The 17,697-nt window shown below is 34.1% G+C and overlaps 1 protein-coding gene across 1 annotated transcript; it reads left to right on the top strand.

Moving 5' to 3' along the window:
• Positions 1-337: 337 nt before the first annotated feature.
• LOC138307222 (uncharacterized) lies at positions 338-16,397 on the top strand. Its single transcript, XM_069247855.1, is given in 4 exon segments — positions 338-415; positions 10,220-10,699; positions 10,997-11,913; positions 11,915-16,397. Coding segments are annotated over 3 exon segments (2,424 nt in total). The 5' UTR covers positions 338-415; positions 10,220-10,281; the 3' UTR covers positions 13,004-16,397.
• The last annotated feature ends 1,300 nt before the right edge of the window (positions 16,398-17,697 follow it).

Consider the following 17,697-nt stretch of genomic DNA (forward strand, 5'->3'; position numbering starts at 1 on the left):
ATGCTAAATAGACAAAACTTAAATTGTTTACAACAATATACGAAATTTTAGCTTCCGCTGTATATTACTCTATTTGTAAAGTCTCGATGCAACTCGGATGTGTTACAACCCACACATGCATGCAACTCGAATGAAAATATATAATATTGGATACATATCAACATGCACTACATAATATATATATTCCATAATTTGCTCATATCATTTTTGTATAAATCAGGTTAACTTAACACACATTTATATAAATCTCTATACGGTAGATATATAGACATATATTATTCCTCTAAGCATATAAATGAGTTATCTATCTTTACGGGCCCCACCAGCGCCGGTCCAAATCAGGGACAGCTCAGTTATATACACTGGGGATTTTGGTGCTAGCACTTCCGGTATCCATATATAAGTAAACCTAATGGTACGTATATTTGTATATATTTGTATTTTACACAATTTTGAAATCTAACACAAATGTTAGCCTATACTGTGAACATTCTATTAAACCATTTATCTATTAAGTAAATATATGCCCATTATATAAACAATATTACGATTGTATGCAAAACTCATAATGAGCAGCCATTTTAAATTTATCAGTGATTACACGTGAACAATGTACTACATGGTATCCTATTCTGATGACCATATCTATTTGCCCCATAAACGTTGTAATATTTATGCTTTTATATCATTTACAATTCCTCCAATTTGATTATTATTTTAATGAATACAATCAATTAATAATTTCACGCATTAACATTCACTAATTTCATTAACGTAAATACATGTGCACACATACATGTACATATATATATATGTCTGGCTGCATTCAGGTACACGTCATCGGTATCGTCCTTCTATTTCTCAGAGCAAGTAATATTTGTAATGTAAATAAATGAACATAATGGTAACTCTTCGCCACGCTAGACGAAATAAAATACGGGTTTTGAATAACATCTGCTCTATTTGGCCTATACATTAACATATAAAATAAAACAAGATGGATGTGACAAAAGTATTCATATTTACCTTTTTATATCACCATTTCACGTCATAATTAATCGGCTTTTACAATAACATAATTAATGCTGACATATTTATAATTATACTATGATACAGATAATTATAATTATTGTAATATTCACATTGCTAATTACAGCCAGATTTATAAATCTTAATCAACTTTTAAAATGTTTATTAATCATAGCTAAAACCTTATCTATAATGCATTTCAATGCACTTATGATATTTACAAAGCCATTAACACTTATACAAACAATGCGAAAGCTTATCACTATTGTGGACGAATGTATGTGTGGGTTATGTGTATTAGGTCATCGTTATCCGTTCACCACATGATTTAGTTTATATTATTATCAAATCTGTGTACAGGTAAGGAACAAATAATAACTGTTATTATCAATTTGAAGAAATATGACTGTTTTAACTTTCTGTTTACATGCCAATGGCATGTTTACAAAGCACATTTCGGCATAACACTACCAAACTATGTTATACTGTCTATACAGAACTCAAGTTCGTACATAACCCACTTTTTAAAGTAGATATCTCACAGTAAATTCCTCGAACCGAAACAGAAAGTACTATATACAATGCATACTAGGAACAGGTAAGTTACTACGGAGCAAGTCGTATGTCGTGTATAATCACTAAACATGGCTGTAGTACTTGTGTCAGCGCACAGGGGGTCAGGTGAATGAAAATGAATGTTGTCATACAGTTTTTGCATTTGGAGGATGGACTGGTGAGTATACGTACTTTACTGTCAGGAAAAAAAATCACGTGAGGTTTGAAAAAATACTTAAAAAATCGGGAAATTTACTAAAAACTAGTATTAAAAATCGGGATATTAACTATTAAAGAGATTCTATTGTAAATATCCAATTTTTTTTTTAACAATTTTTAAAACCGGTATTTTCTGAAAAAAAGAATCACATGACTGTTTATTCACTAGTCCATCCACCAAATACAAAAAATGTATGACAACATCCATTTTATTGAACTGGCCCCCTGTGTGTCAGCATTATCAGAGGTCATGGTTACAACGTTGATATATCCTGGATGAATATTAAACTAAATTATTAATTATTGCTGTCAATCTAATCAAATATCAAGAATAAAAGTGGTGGTAATGGCGGATCACTGCTCTCCACTCTCACAATATGCTGATAATAACTCTGGGATTTTATATTAAGACACCATGCATTCTAAGAATCAATAAGAAAGCTGCTCTTCTAGTACCTGGGAAACATAGCTGATTTCAATATTAACAATGTATCAGTAAAACTCAAGTTAACGAATTTAATACTGAACGCAAAAACTACAATGAGGAGACAATTCTAGGTTTAGTTCTCCTGGTTTTAGTAGTATTTAATGTGAATTTACATCAACTAACACCGGGTTATTTAAAGATATATGAAAGGAACAACACATTTCAGCAGTATTTAATAGGAAAATGATAGTACATCTACTGGAAGAACGGAATGGAATAAAATCATTTAACGTAGAAACACTTTCCTTTGCACAGACTAAGAACACAAAGTTACAGTGGTAATATACAGTTATAGCGTTACTTCTTAACAACAGGTTCGTTTCTTCATAGTATTTTCATTATTGATGTGAAATAAAAAATACAATTCACTAAGTATAGAATGGTTTATCCCACAGATTTTGTACACATTTTCAAAATAATTTCTAATTTCCGAAGGGTCAGCGGCCATCTTGAAAACACATTTCGAATTTCTCCTCAAGTTCTACAGGTGCGATTAGGCTGAAACTTGCCTGAAATGATCCTGACATGGTCCCGACAAAGTGTTGTTACTTTTCGGGTCGATCCGAAATCCAAGATGGCCCCCACAGCGGCCATCTTGAAAACACATTTCGAACTTCTTCTTAAGTTCTACAGGTGCGATTAGGCTGAAACTTGCATGAAATGATCCTGACATGGTCCCGACAAAGTGTTGTTATTTTTCGGATCGATCTGAAATCCAAGATGGCCGCCACAGCCGCCATCTTGAAAATGCATTTTGAACTTCTTCTCAAGTTCTACCGGTGCGATTTCACTGAAATTTGCAAGAGATGATCCTGACATGGTCCCGACAAAGTGTTGTTACATCTCTGGTTGATCCCAAATCGAAGATGGCTACCGTGACACTATATCTTATTGATTACCTATATGATTATTGCCACGGAAGTCAGATGACCGTTAAGGCCATTGGGCCTCTTGTAATAAATGATCAGCTATTTTTGGAGACATTGCTAATGGAAATTAGAGGGAAAACTATTTCTTACTCGTCTTACAAGAAAAAACAGTTGAATATTTGCGAGGATAATCTTAAAAAACTAATTGAAAACATGGAAGTTGAAGAAAATGTTAATATAGAAGAATTAGACATGAAGAAAAAGGAATTACAGTCTATCAGATTACAAAAAATTAAGGGTAGTATAATTCGCTCTAGATTACGATGGGTAGAAGAAGGGGGAAAGCCTACAAACTATTTTTTAGCCTAGAGAACAAAAATTTTACGTCCAAAATTATACCTTAGTTGTTTACAGATAACGGTGTTATAACAAAACAGGATGACATTTTAGAAGAAGTAAGCAGTTTTTATAGGAAATTATATGATTCACCGGAAAATATAAATTTAGAACTTTTTCTCGAAAATTGTAAAGTACCAAAATTATCGCAAATTGAATCAAATAGTTTAGAAGGGGAGATAACTTATAAAGAAGCAGATAAAATTTCAAAACACATGAAGAATAACAAAAGTCCAGGGTCTGACGGATTTACATCTGAAATTTTTAAATGTTTTTGGATTCAGATAGGTCATTTTGTTGTCAGATCAATTAATTATGGGTATAGAATGGGAGAATTGTCTATAACTCAAAGACAAGGAGTTATTACATGTATTCCAAAAGCTAACAAACCGAAACATTCCATAAAAAATTTGAGGCCCATATCATTATTGAATATTGTGTACAACATTGCATCAGGTACTGTAGCTTATAAAATTATAAGTGTTATGGATAAATTGATAGATAGCGATCAAACAGGATTTCTTTCGGGTAGATACATGGGGGTAAATATTAGGTTGATTTATGATATAATGCATTATGCAGAAGAACACGATATTCCTGGTATGTTATTAATGATACACTTTGAAAAAGCTTTTGATTCTGTATCATGGGATTTTATTGAAAAAGTTTAAAAAAAAATTTGGTTTTGGTAACAGTATTTTGTCTTGGGTTAAAACTCTACATAGGAATGCTTTCTCAGTAGTTAATCAAGTTGGTAATTTGTCTTCTTCTCTTAATATTAAACGAGGCTGTCGTCACGGAGATCCAATCGCTCCTTACTTGTTTATACTATGTGCAGAAATTTTGGCCATTACCATTAAGAAATAATGATAATATTACAGGTATTGATATTGATAATTGTCCAATACCAGTATCACAGTTTGCAGACGACACCTCACTTATATTAGATGGATCCGAAAAATCTTTGGCTGGGGCAATTAATGAATTGGACGAATATTCAAAACTTTCAGGTTTGAAAATTAACATAGAAAAAACTCAAGTAGTTTTGGATAGGTCGCAAAAAGTATGGCCAGGACTCATTTTTACCACATTTAAATTTACAGTGGGGTAGAAACAAATTGAGTTCAGCGTGAACCTCCATGAAATTCCAAAGTTGAACTTTGATAAAAAAATAATTAAACTTAAGTCTCTGATCAAAAGAAGAAGGTCTTTGACCCCAATAGGCAGAATTCATATAATTAAGTCATTGCTTGTATCGCAACTTAATCATCTTTTTATTTCGCTTCCAAATCCAAACGAACTTTTTCTAAAGAATATAAACTCAATTCCGTTTCATTTCTTATGGAATGGTGGGTCAGATAAAATCAAGAGAGATGTGGTTCAAGATAACATGAATGATGATCAATTTTGTTTTATTTTTTTTATTTTCAAACATTTTACACAGTATATATAAATGGACACCAACACACAAACACTTGCATACGCACTCATTCACAATACTTAAAACATCAAGTTGTACGTTATGATTCTTCATATATAAAACATTACATAGCATGCCATGGTGTTAACCTGCATAATATGCATGTATGTGTACAAACATGACACAATACACATACATGCATGCAGACATACATACGTGCATGCATGCATAGGTATATGCATACAAACAAACTCTAACATCACATGTGTACATATGTACCCTCATACATGCATACATGCACTCCTGCATGATGCATGCATAATACAAAACATATGTGTACATACATATGCATAAGCATCATGGCTTTGGCATTGCATAACACACAAATACTTAGCATAACAGAACATATACAGCACCATAACATATATACATTTACACATATAGATATATCTATAAAAATATATATTAGCCATTAATAGCCAACCATAACGCACATATATACATGCTCTCACTCTCTCTCTCTCTCTCACACACACACACACACTCACACATACATACATACAGACAGACAGACAACAGACAGCAGACAAGCAGACATAATAAAGAAGAAAGATAAGAAGGAAGAAGGAAGAAGAGGAGGAGGAGGAGGTACCGTTACACATACACGTATATTACAGTTTAAATATATTATACAAAATAAATAAAAATAAATAAATAAAAAAATGTTCTGAAGAATCGTGCTGATCAGCTACATAAACCCCCACAAAAGATAAAAAAGAAAATTAAAGTAAGTTAGCAGTAGTAAAAGACTAAGTGAAAGACTAGGGTAAAGGTATATACTCAAAGGTCCAATAAAGGTTTCCATTTCCTCCAGCCTATTTCAAATTGCCTTTTAACATGGTCACTTTGACCAAAAAACATATAATTTTGAACTAAAAAATTATCCTTAATTACATTAATAAGAGCATTGATATTTAAAGAGTTGCTAAGACATCTGGTTTCATAAATGTAAAGTTTCATAATTATCAAAATTTCATTGTCAACAGAGCTACAATTTTGTAAAACTATTCCAAAAAGAAATGAATCTTTGTTATTTGCAAAGGGAATAAACAATAAATGTAATAAAGTTTCAAAATTTTGAAGCAGAGTTTGCACCTCTTTGCATTCCCATAGGCAATGTATAATTGTCTCCCTTTCTGTATTACATAAAGTACCCAAAGGACTAGAATTTATTCCTAACTTATGAAGGAAGGTATTAGTAACTAATATATGATGAATAATTCTGACTTGAAACCATATCAATTTGGAATTTTTTGTTACCTTAAATGGAAGAGTATATATTTTTAACCACATTTCTGTATCGAAGTTAAAGTTCAAATTCCATTTTCTAGTACCTGTTGGAGTTGTTGAAACTTATATATAAGTTGTATAAACTTATAGAAGTCTTTCACACCCTCTTTGCTTTTAAAGAAAATTTCTAATAATTGTGGTATAAAAGGGTATGAAAGTTTCTCTGGTTTTATTTCGATATTTATTAAATAGCGCTTTATTGACAATATTAGTCCATGGTATTGTAGAAAATTAGTATCAATTCCAAATTTTTGTATAAATTCGTCAAATGAAAGAAAAGTAAAATTGTCAGAATTTTTCATCAAATCATTTAAAATTAAAATACCTGACCTAAACCAATTGGAGTAAAAAAACAAATTTATTATCAACTTTAATATCATTGTTGTACCAGAGAGGTGTTTTGAGGATACACTCTTGTCTATTTAGCCTCATATCTTCAGAATAATTTAATTTATCCCATGCTTTAAAGACATCTTTCCAAAATTGATTAAGACATCTGGAAATACACAATTTTAGATAATCCTTCCCACAAATTTATATCATATTGAGGATCAGATACCATTTGCCTGAAGACGAGAATAATCTTCTAATCCATCCTAACTTTAATGAATGAATGAAAGCATACAAGTCAATCATCTTAAGCCCACCATCTGCATAATTTTGAATCACAACATCTGATTTGATCTTATGGCATTTACCATTCCACAAAAAATCAAATAAAAAAGAATTTATTGTAGCTTAATATTTTTCTGGTGGGTTTGGTAAAGTTATAAATAGATAATTAAGTTGCGATGTCAATAATGATTTAATAACATTGATTTTCCCAATTGGAGTCAAGCTCCGCCTCTTCCAAGCAGTAAGAAGTGATTTGAGTTTTACAATTTTTTTGTCAAAATTCATTTTTGGTATCTGATCTAAATCAACTGAAAAAAATGTAAATCTGGTTTTTCCCCCACTGTAAATTCAAATCTGGCCTATATGTTACATCACTGTATTTATAGCTCCCTAACCATATAACTTGTGTTTTACTAGTATTAATATTTAAACCTGAAATTTTTGCATAGTTATTCAGCTCCGATATAGACTCATTAAGAGACCTCTCTGACCCATCTAGTATCAAACCAGTGTCATCTGCATATTGCACATTCAAAATTGGTACATTATCTACATCAATGCCTTTAGTATGATTATTATTTCTAATTCTTGCAGCTAGCACTTCCGCACATATAATAAAAATGTAGGGAGCTATTGGATCTCCTTGACGACAACCTCTTTCAATACTGATACGTTCCGATAAATTCCCCCCTTGATTAATTGAAGAATATACATTATTGTTAAATAATTTTAACCACTTTCTTATTTCTGGACCAAAGTTATAATAGTTGCAACTTTATCAATAAATCTCCTTGAAACGGAGTCAAATACCTTTTCGAAATCTACTAACATCAACATACCTGGAATATTTAAATCTTCAACATATTGCATTACATCATACACTGTGCGGATATTTTCACCTATATACCTACCAGATAAAAAGCCATTCTGATCTTCATTGATAATTTTATCTAAAATTGTTTTGATTCTTTGTGAAATTACCCTTGAAGCAATTTTATGTGTAATATTTTAGAGTGTAATTGGCCTCCAGTTTTTTAAGAAGTGTCGTGGCTTATCTCCCTTGGGAATTCACACAATAATTCCATGCCTTTGGGTAACTGAACATTGACCTACTAAAACAATGAGTCAATTTGGGAAATACCACTCTGGTATAACAAAAAGATATGTATTGGGGGAAAAACTATTTTTATAAAAATTGGTATAAAAAGGCGTTGTTAATATTTTTAATGTAATGAAAGATTTTTATTCTTTAAATGAATTCTCACAGAAATACAAGATTGTGACAAACTTTTTGCAATATCACGGCTTTACATCAGCCATTAAGAAGGTGATTTCAGGTTTGGATTTGAGTAATAATAGAATTGTCTGTCCCTTTACACCATCAAATTTAAAATAATTTTTCGAGTGTCCTAAAATGAAAGGCTCAAAGATATTTTACAGAAAGCTTATGAAAAATAACACAACACCATCTAGTAAAAGAAAATGGAACTTTATATTTGATGATTTGAATGATACTGATTGGACAAATATATATAAAATCCCTTTCCAGGTCACAAAGAATACAAAGCTTCAGTGGTTTCTGTTCCGAGTGGCTCATCATATTTTAACAACAAATTCTTTTTTTATTCAAAATCGGTCTGGTTACCTCCCCTCTTTGTATACTGTGTAATTCTGAAAGAGAAACTATTATACATATTTTATGGGAATATATTGAGGTACAGTCATTACTACAAAGTTTTGAAACATTCTTACAGGCTTTATTACTTCCCTTTGCTGTAAATAAAAAGTCATTTCTATTTGGGTTGATCTCTGATAATCATCCACCAATAAATAAGGTTGATAAAGAAATTATTATTATTCTTTAACAATATATTTATACAGATGAGATGCTTTCATAATTCAATTCATTTAAATTCTTTAATTAATAAAATAAAAGACCATTATAATGTTCAAAAATACATTGCTATTGGAAAAGGAAAAAAGGAAAAATTTGATACAGAGTGGAGTAAGTGGAAAAAACTGATTCTTCTCAAAGTCTGTTTCAGTGTTCTTTGATTATATATTCTGCTGACTTGTTATGATTTTTTAAAGACATATAAATATTTTTTAAGTATTTAAGGTTGTTTTTGACATGGCCGAATACCACAATTCTGCTAGCCTACCTTCCTCCTTTCTAAAGCTTTATCTTACCTCCTTGTTATACTTTCCTTTCTTTTCTTTCTGCTTTACTTATAAGTGCAATATACCTCTATCAATATATATATATATACTATATGGCTTAACTTACATCTAATTTACTATTTCACCTTACTAATAATCGCCTTCATGAGCGTATGTATGATTCTTTTTATGTGTGGACGGATTAGCGTGGTTGTTCTTGAATGATTAATATAAGATGAAAGTATGAAGTGTGATAAATGACAGTATGATGAGATAATAAAGACGATGTGAGGATGAATGTTGATGAAGATGAAGATGTTGATGATAATAATTATGTTGATGATGATAAAGATGATGGTGGTGATGATAATATTGATGATGAAGATGATGATGTTATGATGATGATGAGATATATTATGGTTGTGATGATGATGATGATGATGATGAAAATCATGGAACGATGTTGGTTGTGTTGATGGTGACGATTGATGATGTGATGATAATGATGATGATGATACGAGTAAGATGTTTTGAGAATGAGTGTGATAGGGATATTGAATGTGAATAAGAATGCAAGTATCTATTTATTATGTGGTATATTGCACGTGAAAATGAAATAAAAAATAAATTATAAAAAAAAATATTAACCTGACATCAAAATCATGAAACAGTTGTCCAAAACATTTAGACTTTACGTCATATGTTATTGGCGGAGTCTAAACTTAAGTCCTAATTGTTTCATTGTTTCACATATTCTTTATAATACCAACAGGTAAGTATTTGTAATAACTCTCATTTAACTTGTGTCTATCGAGATTAAATATTAGATACAAATAGAGTTCATTTCGCAAAAGTAAACGAAAAACGATATTTTTACGAACGAATTGGTGTCCCTATTGTTGTTTTTTTATTTCAATTGAGTATGTTACATTTCTCCATAACCGATGAATTAAAAAATACTGGCATCAATATTTATCTTTAATTTTTCAGAGTAATTGACGAAATAAAATATCTTTAAATGTGCGATTCATGTTAGTATAAAAGTAGACAAGGAAATCATATATGTGGTAATGGTTCCTCATACATATATTCTTTTACCAGTGATTGTTGCTCTTTCAGACTCGACCATTTCCTCAACAGTAACGACCCAGAAACATAGAGGAACTTTATGTTTTAGTGCGATGGCTTTGTCGATGAAGTTTTCTGATGTAAAAGGTGAAAATGTCGTCTTGACACGAGAAAAGAACAGCGTTTCTTGGAAGGATCGGTATTCGGGTGGAATTGTGTTCAGCGAATTTCCACTAGTCTGCGGTAAACAACTAAAATTAACAGTAAGAGGGACCTCCATTATTCATGTTGGATTTTTCAACCAAAATCCCGATAGTGTGGCTAATTTAAAAGAATTGCATCTGAAAAAGAGTATAGATTTTATAGCCGAATTAAATGTGTACAAGAAGAAATGTTCGGTCTACCTTGAGAGATCGGATTCCAGTTTTACGTACATTCGTGGAGATATCCCTTACACGGTGAACATTCCACCAGATATGAATATATGGGCGGCCGTGTACATTCAGTTCGGGGATGCGTCTGTTAGACTTTGTAAGTACAAAAAACGTATAACCTATACCATTTTGTCATCATTGTGTCATCCAATTAGTCACGATGTCGAATTTTTCACTCTGCCTCCTTTTCTCGACCGCGTTAACCAAGCGGCTAGGTTGTCGAACATTCTACCAAATAGCCTAGCTGGAAAGTGATATGACATTCCACAACTTTCCAATAAGGCTATGTTGAAAAGATTGAATCCTTTATAGAAGAAGCCCAGAACGAAATTTAACTGTTGGTACGCAAATATATCTGATTGTCACAAACTTTTCGTTTCTTTATGTCTTACAGATTCGGAGACGGAACTCATGACTCCTGTACCATTTCATGCGACTCATGGTCAAAACATTGAATTTTTTGACAACTCTAGAACAGCGGCAAAACTGCATATTCCAAACCCATCAGCTACTGCGTGTATTGAACTCAATCCTACAGAAGAAAAAGCTGTATCGGTCACATTAAGATTGAAACCATGTTCAGCATCAATAAAAAAGTATAGATTGTCGCTGCTGGCGACTCATTCAAGTCCAAAACTTCTGAGTACCTCTAGCGAATATATGTTCATGACTGATGCAAAGATACAACAGCAACAATCAAAATGTACTTCAATTCAATCGTTTGTAAGAAAGTCTGGGAAGTTCAACACATGTGACGGTAAATTAATAATCAAAGTTGAAAACGGAGGAAAAGTGAAATATCACCACGATTCAGCAGGATCAGGCTCTGCGCAGATTACAGAACAGGTTTCTCAATCAGGGGGAATAACACTGGTTCTGGACATGCTTGGAGTAACCGCCGACATCATAGATGTTGCCGAACACGACGCTAGGTATGAGAGTGACGACGAAGAGTGTTCAAGCATGTCAAGTGTAAATTCAACATCTGTTATTTCAACATGTTTGCATCGACAGCTAAACTCTCCTACAGCAACACCTCTTTCGATTATGAAGCAACCATCAGAAGGAGCACACAATTATTGTTTAGAAGAAAAGGATGAATCTGTTGCAGAATCACCGGTTGCGTCGTTCAAACAACCATTCATTGGTGGAAACAATATCTTGCCAAAAGACAAAGAACGGCTGAACGATTGGGTTAAGGAAACAACAAAATACACAACACCGATATTCCCAACAGGAGATCGCTTTATCACTGGACATAATATGCCTGATAACAAAACCGAAGAAATAAGCAAAAAAGTTGGATGTATGTTTTGATAGAGGAAGGGCAGAAACTAGGATGGTACTACCAGTCAATCAGAGAACTTTTTTGCCCAACAAAACAAAAGAGGTTTGTAAAGAGGTTAACCCGTCAATAGTAGACAATGAATTAGCGTCAGTTGCACTTCCGGGAAATCAGAGAACTGTTTCTTCAACAAGAGTTTGCTTTTCGCTTGGAGACGAAGTACCTTTCAACCAAACAGAAGAAGAGAATGCTGCAAAAACATCGGAATCAGTAAGGAAGAGGAGAGCTACTTCTCCTCTAGCAAAGCCAGACGTCTGTACAAAGCGTCCCAGGTTACATAATCCTTTTGCTTCTGATGATAGACAAATAGAATCTTTAGTGCCTTCGATAGGGAAGACAAGTACGTGGGGAAATGAGAAAATCTTCTCTGGAACAGATCTAGAGTCTTCGTTCGGTCTTCGTTCAAGACACAGAGAAAAGGAATACATACATAAACCAAATAAAGACTTTGATGACACGTCTTCATTGGAAACAAAAGAAAGTCCTTACTTTCAGACACAGTTAATGCAAGGTCGGATGCCGATAGAAAAGTATAAAGAAGAAGCAAAACGCATTTCACCTACATGCGGTCGTCTCGAATCTAAACGCTCAAAAATTGGAATTCGTGTTCTCCCGCCGACAAAGGCCGAGATCTGTGTACAAAAAAGCGGAGTGTTAGCAAACAAGCATCCTGTTTCTACGAAAACGATCAAACTTAAACACCAGTTGACATTCCCAGACATATCATCGGCCATAGACCACTCAGTACTTTTCAGTGATGACTACCAGGTCACGCTACGAGAAAACGCTTCGTCACATCACTGTTTGCGAGAGAATATCAGACAGAATTACACCAGTCTTGTTAAGCAGTTGGTTGCTGTTCCTCTGGTGGATCATCTGTACGAAGCAGAAATTTTACACGAAGACGAGCACGGCCTTTTTATATCAGGCCAACAAAGTTCTGATACAAATAGGAAATTGCTGGCGACACTCGGGAGAAAGCCCATAGACAGGAACAAGTTTGAATCCGCATTACGAGCATCTAGTCTGGAGCACCTGATCCCAATGTTTATGTAAACCATCGGAAATAATTGTATTAATCATGAGACAGCTCATGGTTTACGCTTAGGGTCGATAAAGACACATCACAAAACGAACATAATTATGTTACTGCCCATATTGCATGATCGTAAAAGGCGACTAAAAGACTATATGCACTATTAGGCATATATGGCTCCAAATTACAACATCCCATGTAGCAACCGGAATTTATTTTCATATAATTCAATTTTGCTTGTTACCAGCATTTTCATTGGCTTAAAAATTTACTTTATCAGCCCATAAAGGAAAAAATGGCGTCGTCGTTTATAACGTTGCTTCTGATTGGCTGAGATGACGGCGTAATGATTTTATAGACAAAAGAGTCCCAAAATGAATTTTGAATATTGAAGAGATTATCTTTTTAGTAAATTGAATTATAAGGATTAATTTGAATAGATTTTTTTATGTTATGGAGATATAACACAAAAATCTTAGTGTACTCTCATAAAATTATTTTATCTATGAATGGACTAACTAAAATTCAGTGAATTTCGGAGCCAAAAAGGCCCAATAGTGCATATGGGATTTTTATCTTTTCTCCTCTTCCTAATTACCTTTGTTCTTCCTAATAATTTCGTTTCTCTTAACACCACCTCACTTTTGGCTTTTATTTGAGCACTCGTCCTTGTGAGGCAGGCTCTGGGTTTTGTCGGACCAGTCCCCTGGCCTAAATACACCAAAGTCTATAAAAGTGATAGTTTCTGCTCCTGCAGACTTGTTTATTTGTTTGTTTGATTAATTAACGTCCTATTAACAGCTATGGTCATGTAAGGACGGCCTCTCATGTATGCGGTGTGTTGTGTGTATGTTGTGCGAGGTGCGTGTTTTGGGAGACTGCGGTATATGCATGTAGTGTCTTCTTGTATAGTGGAACTGTTGCCCTTTTTATAGTGCTATATCACTGAATCATGCCCTCGAAGACACCAAGCAACCCATCCCAACCGGTCACATTATACTGACAATGGGCGAACCAGTCGTCCCACTCCATTTATGCTGAGTGCTAAGTAGGAACAGAAACTACCACTTTTATAGACTTTGGTGAGTCTCTGCCAGGGAACATAACCCAGAGCCTTCCTCACAGCGGCGAGCGCTCAACCAAATGCCAAAGGACTATGGACTTGGTGTCTCAATCAGAGCAAAGAGCCATGAGCCATTCTTACAGGTGCGAACGCTGAACTTAAAGTGTGAAATAGCGTAAAGGTGACGATACCTAGGCATGACGAAGTCAGTTAGAAGAAAATCGGTAAAAATCCAAAATTAGTCGCCTTTTTACGATATCATGCCATGGGGTAAATAGGTACAATGCTAATGTGTGCCTGTTGATTTTTTTTATATCAGATGTCCCGACATATTACCACAAACCCTTCACCACTGAGTCGCGAGTTCCCATGTGGAGCAGTTGCCAGGTTCTGACCGCTGGTCGGTGTTTTTTCTCAAGATACTTCGACCTTTCTCTACCATCAAAACCTGTCATTAAATACCCTTCATGAATCATTGTTGTTGCATTGTGCCTTGTACTACAGGAAAAAATGTTTGGTTTACGTCCTATTAACAGTCTGGGTCCTCGATTTTCCATGGGTTACTATCACTGACGTTATATCCACCCCTGGTGTCATAGACATGGCAAACCGGAAGACAACGGAAGACATAGGTAATATTATTCTTTGATGTATATCTTCAAAGAAATCGACTAACGGTATACTGTGGTTGACAGTGTAGCTTTGAAGTTGGGCGTCGCTCCCTCTAAAATCTTCAGAGTAATTCTCTGCAGGCATGTTATTGGTCAGTTTTGGAGTACCGAGGATGATATAAGGACGACCTCCCGTGTATGTGGTGTCATGCGTGTGTAAAGTGGGTGTTTTGGAAGACTGTGGTGTCTCCTTCTATTGTGGAACTCTTGACTTTTCACCAGAAACATGCCACCGAAGACAAAAACCAACACAACCCACAAGGTCACATTATACATGTACTGACAGACGGACAATCCAGTCGTCCCACTCCCTTCATCCGCTTTATGTTAAGTAGGAGTAGAAACTAGTTTTATAAACTATGGTGTGTGTCGGCTAGAGGACAGAACCCAGAGTCAGCTGTCAGGGGAGACGTTAGGAAGAAGAAAGTTAGTTATAAAGAGACAATGACAATATGACAATGTTTATTAAACCAATCAAGGTCCCTCACGGGGCATTTACATACAAAACATTTATGATATTACATAAAGTAGACATCATACAGGACAACTTTTAAAGTGAAAACGCACTTATATGACTAGAAATTCATAACTAGATAACTATAAAGGTTATATAATAGTAGATATACAACCAGCAGTAGATAGATAGTTAAAATGTATACAATTTGATAGTTAGCTTCCTAACTGTTAGCGACAACGAGAAGTGGCTGTGTCGTTTCAGTGGGAAATTGAGTTATATAATTACCGACGAAGGTTCTGTGAAATAAAATCAGACAGAGGCACGAGGATACTCATGTTTTCGTTGTTCATGAGCCATATAAATTGGTTAAGTGAATCTAAGTGTAAAAAATTTGGACATACGTCATGGCATACATTGATTAATTTCTGACGTTGTGCTCTATATTTATCACAGGCAAATAGAAAATGGACTTCGTCCTCTATGTGTCCGTCATTACAATTTTTACAAAGTCTTTCGTCCCGAGGGATCTTTAAATAACGTCCAGCTTCTATCATCAGTCTATGCGCGGAAATGCGGAGTTTAGTAAGAGATCGTCTCGAATTGAAATTGGATAGAGATGAGAGATACTGTTCTGTACCAAAATTATTTTTTAAATGACAATAAGTTGAGAGCTTGCTATCCTTCAACATACTGCGTGTTGTGTGCCACATTTTAATATAATGTTCACGAAGACTTTTAATAAGAATGCGTTTGAATTGATATTCAGATTTATTGATTATGCTCTTATTTGTGTTAGTCATTGAAAAGATAGAATTGATACAACTGAACCATGAAGATTTACCGTTTTCATATAATAATTTAGAGCATAATACAGCCTCATGTAGCAGGGGAAATTGGTGCGCTGTATGTTCAAGATGATACCAGTACATGCCCATCCCCTTGATTATATTAAAATGGATCGGAAAGCGTCCAAGTTCCGATCGTACAGCGAAGTTCGTACTTTTTTTGTGTACACCAAGGAGAAATTTGCAAAGTTTTAAATGCAGAAGCTCGCTTTCCCAATTGTTGTAGATATTATCTAGAGTGGGCGATTTTCTTTTAAATCTTGGTGCATTCGTATCAAAACAGCCCCAAATTTCAGAACCGTATAGCAAAATCGGATTGATTGTATGGTCGAACACATTCAGACTAGTTTTTACTGAAGGATTAAATGATAAAAAGTCTTTACGGAGTTTGAAGTATGCTTTCTGGGCTTTATTTCAACATTCTTTTCTGGCTGCTGAAAAAGTGCCAGAGGCAGAGAATATCAATCCTAAGTATTTATAAGTGTGGACACATTCAATTGTATTGTTCTGGAATGAAAAAGGTAATTTGATCAGACGACCCGAATGATTGAATACAACCACTTTGGTTTTTTGAACATTCACATTAAGACACCAGTCTGTGCAGTATGAATTTAAAAGATCGAGTTTCTCCTGGAGGCCTGCAGCTGAGGCTGAATGGAGGACAACATCATCTGCGTACATCAGACAATCAAGAGGTGAAGACTGAAGGTAGACTGGATCTTGAGAGTCTTCCAAATATTTAGGTAGATCATTTAGAAATATTTTGAACAGGTTAGGACTCAAATTATCTCCCTGTCGGACACCTAGTTTACAAGAGAAGGAGTCGGTTAAAATGTCGAGAAAAGAGTTTATCCTAAATTTAGTCGCCTTAAAATCTTATTTTTTCAATTCCTGCATACAAATCCCTACCTCTGGGCCTCTTGTTTGAAATTCGAGATAGTGGCCATATTGATGACGTCATAACCGGAAGTTCATTCCATCTTATGCAATGTTACATTTTGCTTTGTGATCAGTGGATCATAAGGGTTCAGAAAAAATATTGTTTATATTGGAATCTAACACAAATTGTCATGTTAATTCTAAAACATCCGAAATAATTTCTGAAAAATTAGTAACTTGGCTAGAGCCCATGACCACTGACAAAAAAAAGTTAAAATATAATAAAATTAATATTATGACTTTAAATAACAAATCATCTTTACGTTATTTTCTAGACCTAGAATAATATTCAGTGATTTATTTGCACACACAAATGATGTCTACATTATATACACCAAATGAAACGATGGATAGTGGATATTTTTTGCCAATTTTATTTATTCTATACATTTTTGTTGTAATCTAAAGTTATAAACGGCGTCATGGATAGCAATTTGAACTACCAGTGACTAATGAAGTTTTGAGTGTTAAACCAGCATTAACATTTCAGACACTTTTCGTGAGTCGATATGCTGTTCATCATCGAAGAATTGAGACACTCGCCTAATATTTTGCACTATGTCAAGGCATTCTGTTTTTCAGTATTCCAAGCACCATCACAGGGTTATAAATGAATCCAACAATATAAAACACATAAATGCATATTAATGGACACAATATCTTTTACTTAATCGTATTTTGAAGTTTCAGGATGATCAGTTAAAATTGTATAGTCACTTGCATTGTTTTGAAACTGCGA

The sequence above is a fragment of the Argopecten irradians genome, chromosome 14, assembly GCF_041381155.1.
Source record: "Argopecten irradians isolate NY chromosome 14, Ai_NY, whole genome shotgun sequence".
Classification (NCBI taxonomy): domain Eukaryota; kingdom Metazoa; phylum Mollusca; class Bivalvia; order Pectinida; family Pectinidae; genus Argopecten; species Argopecten irradians.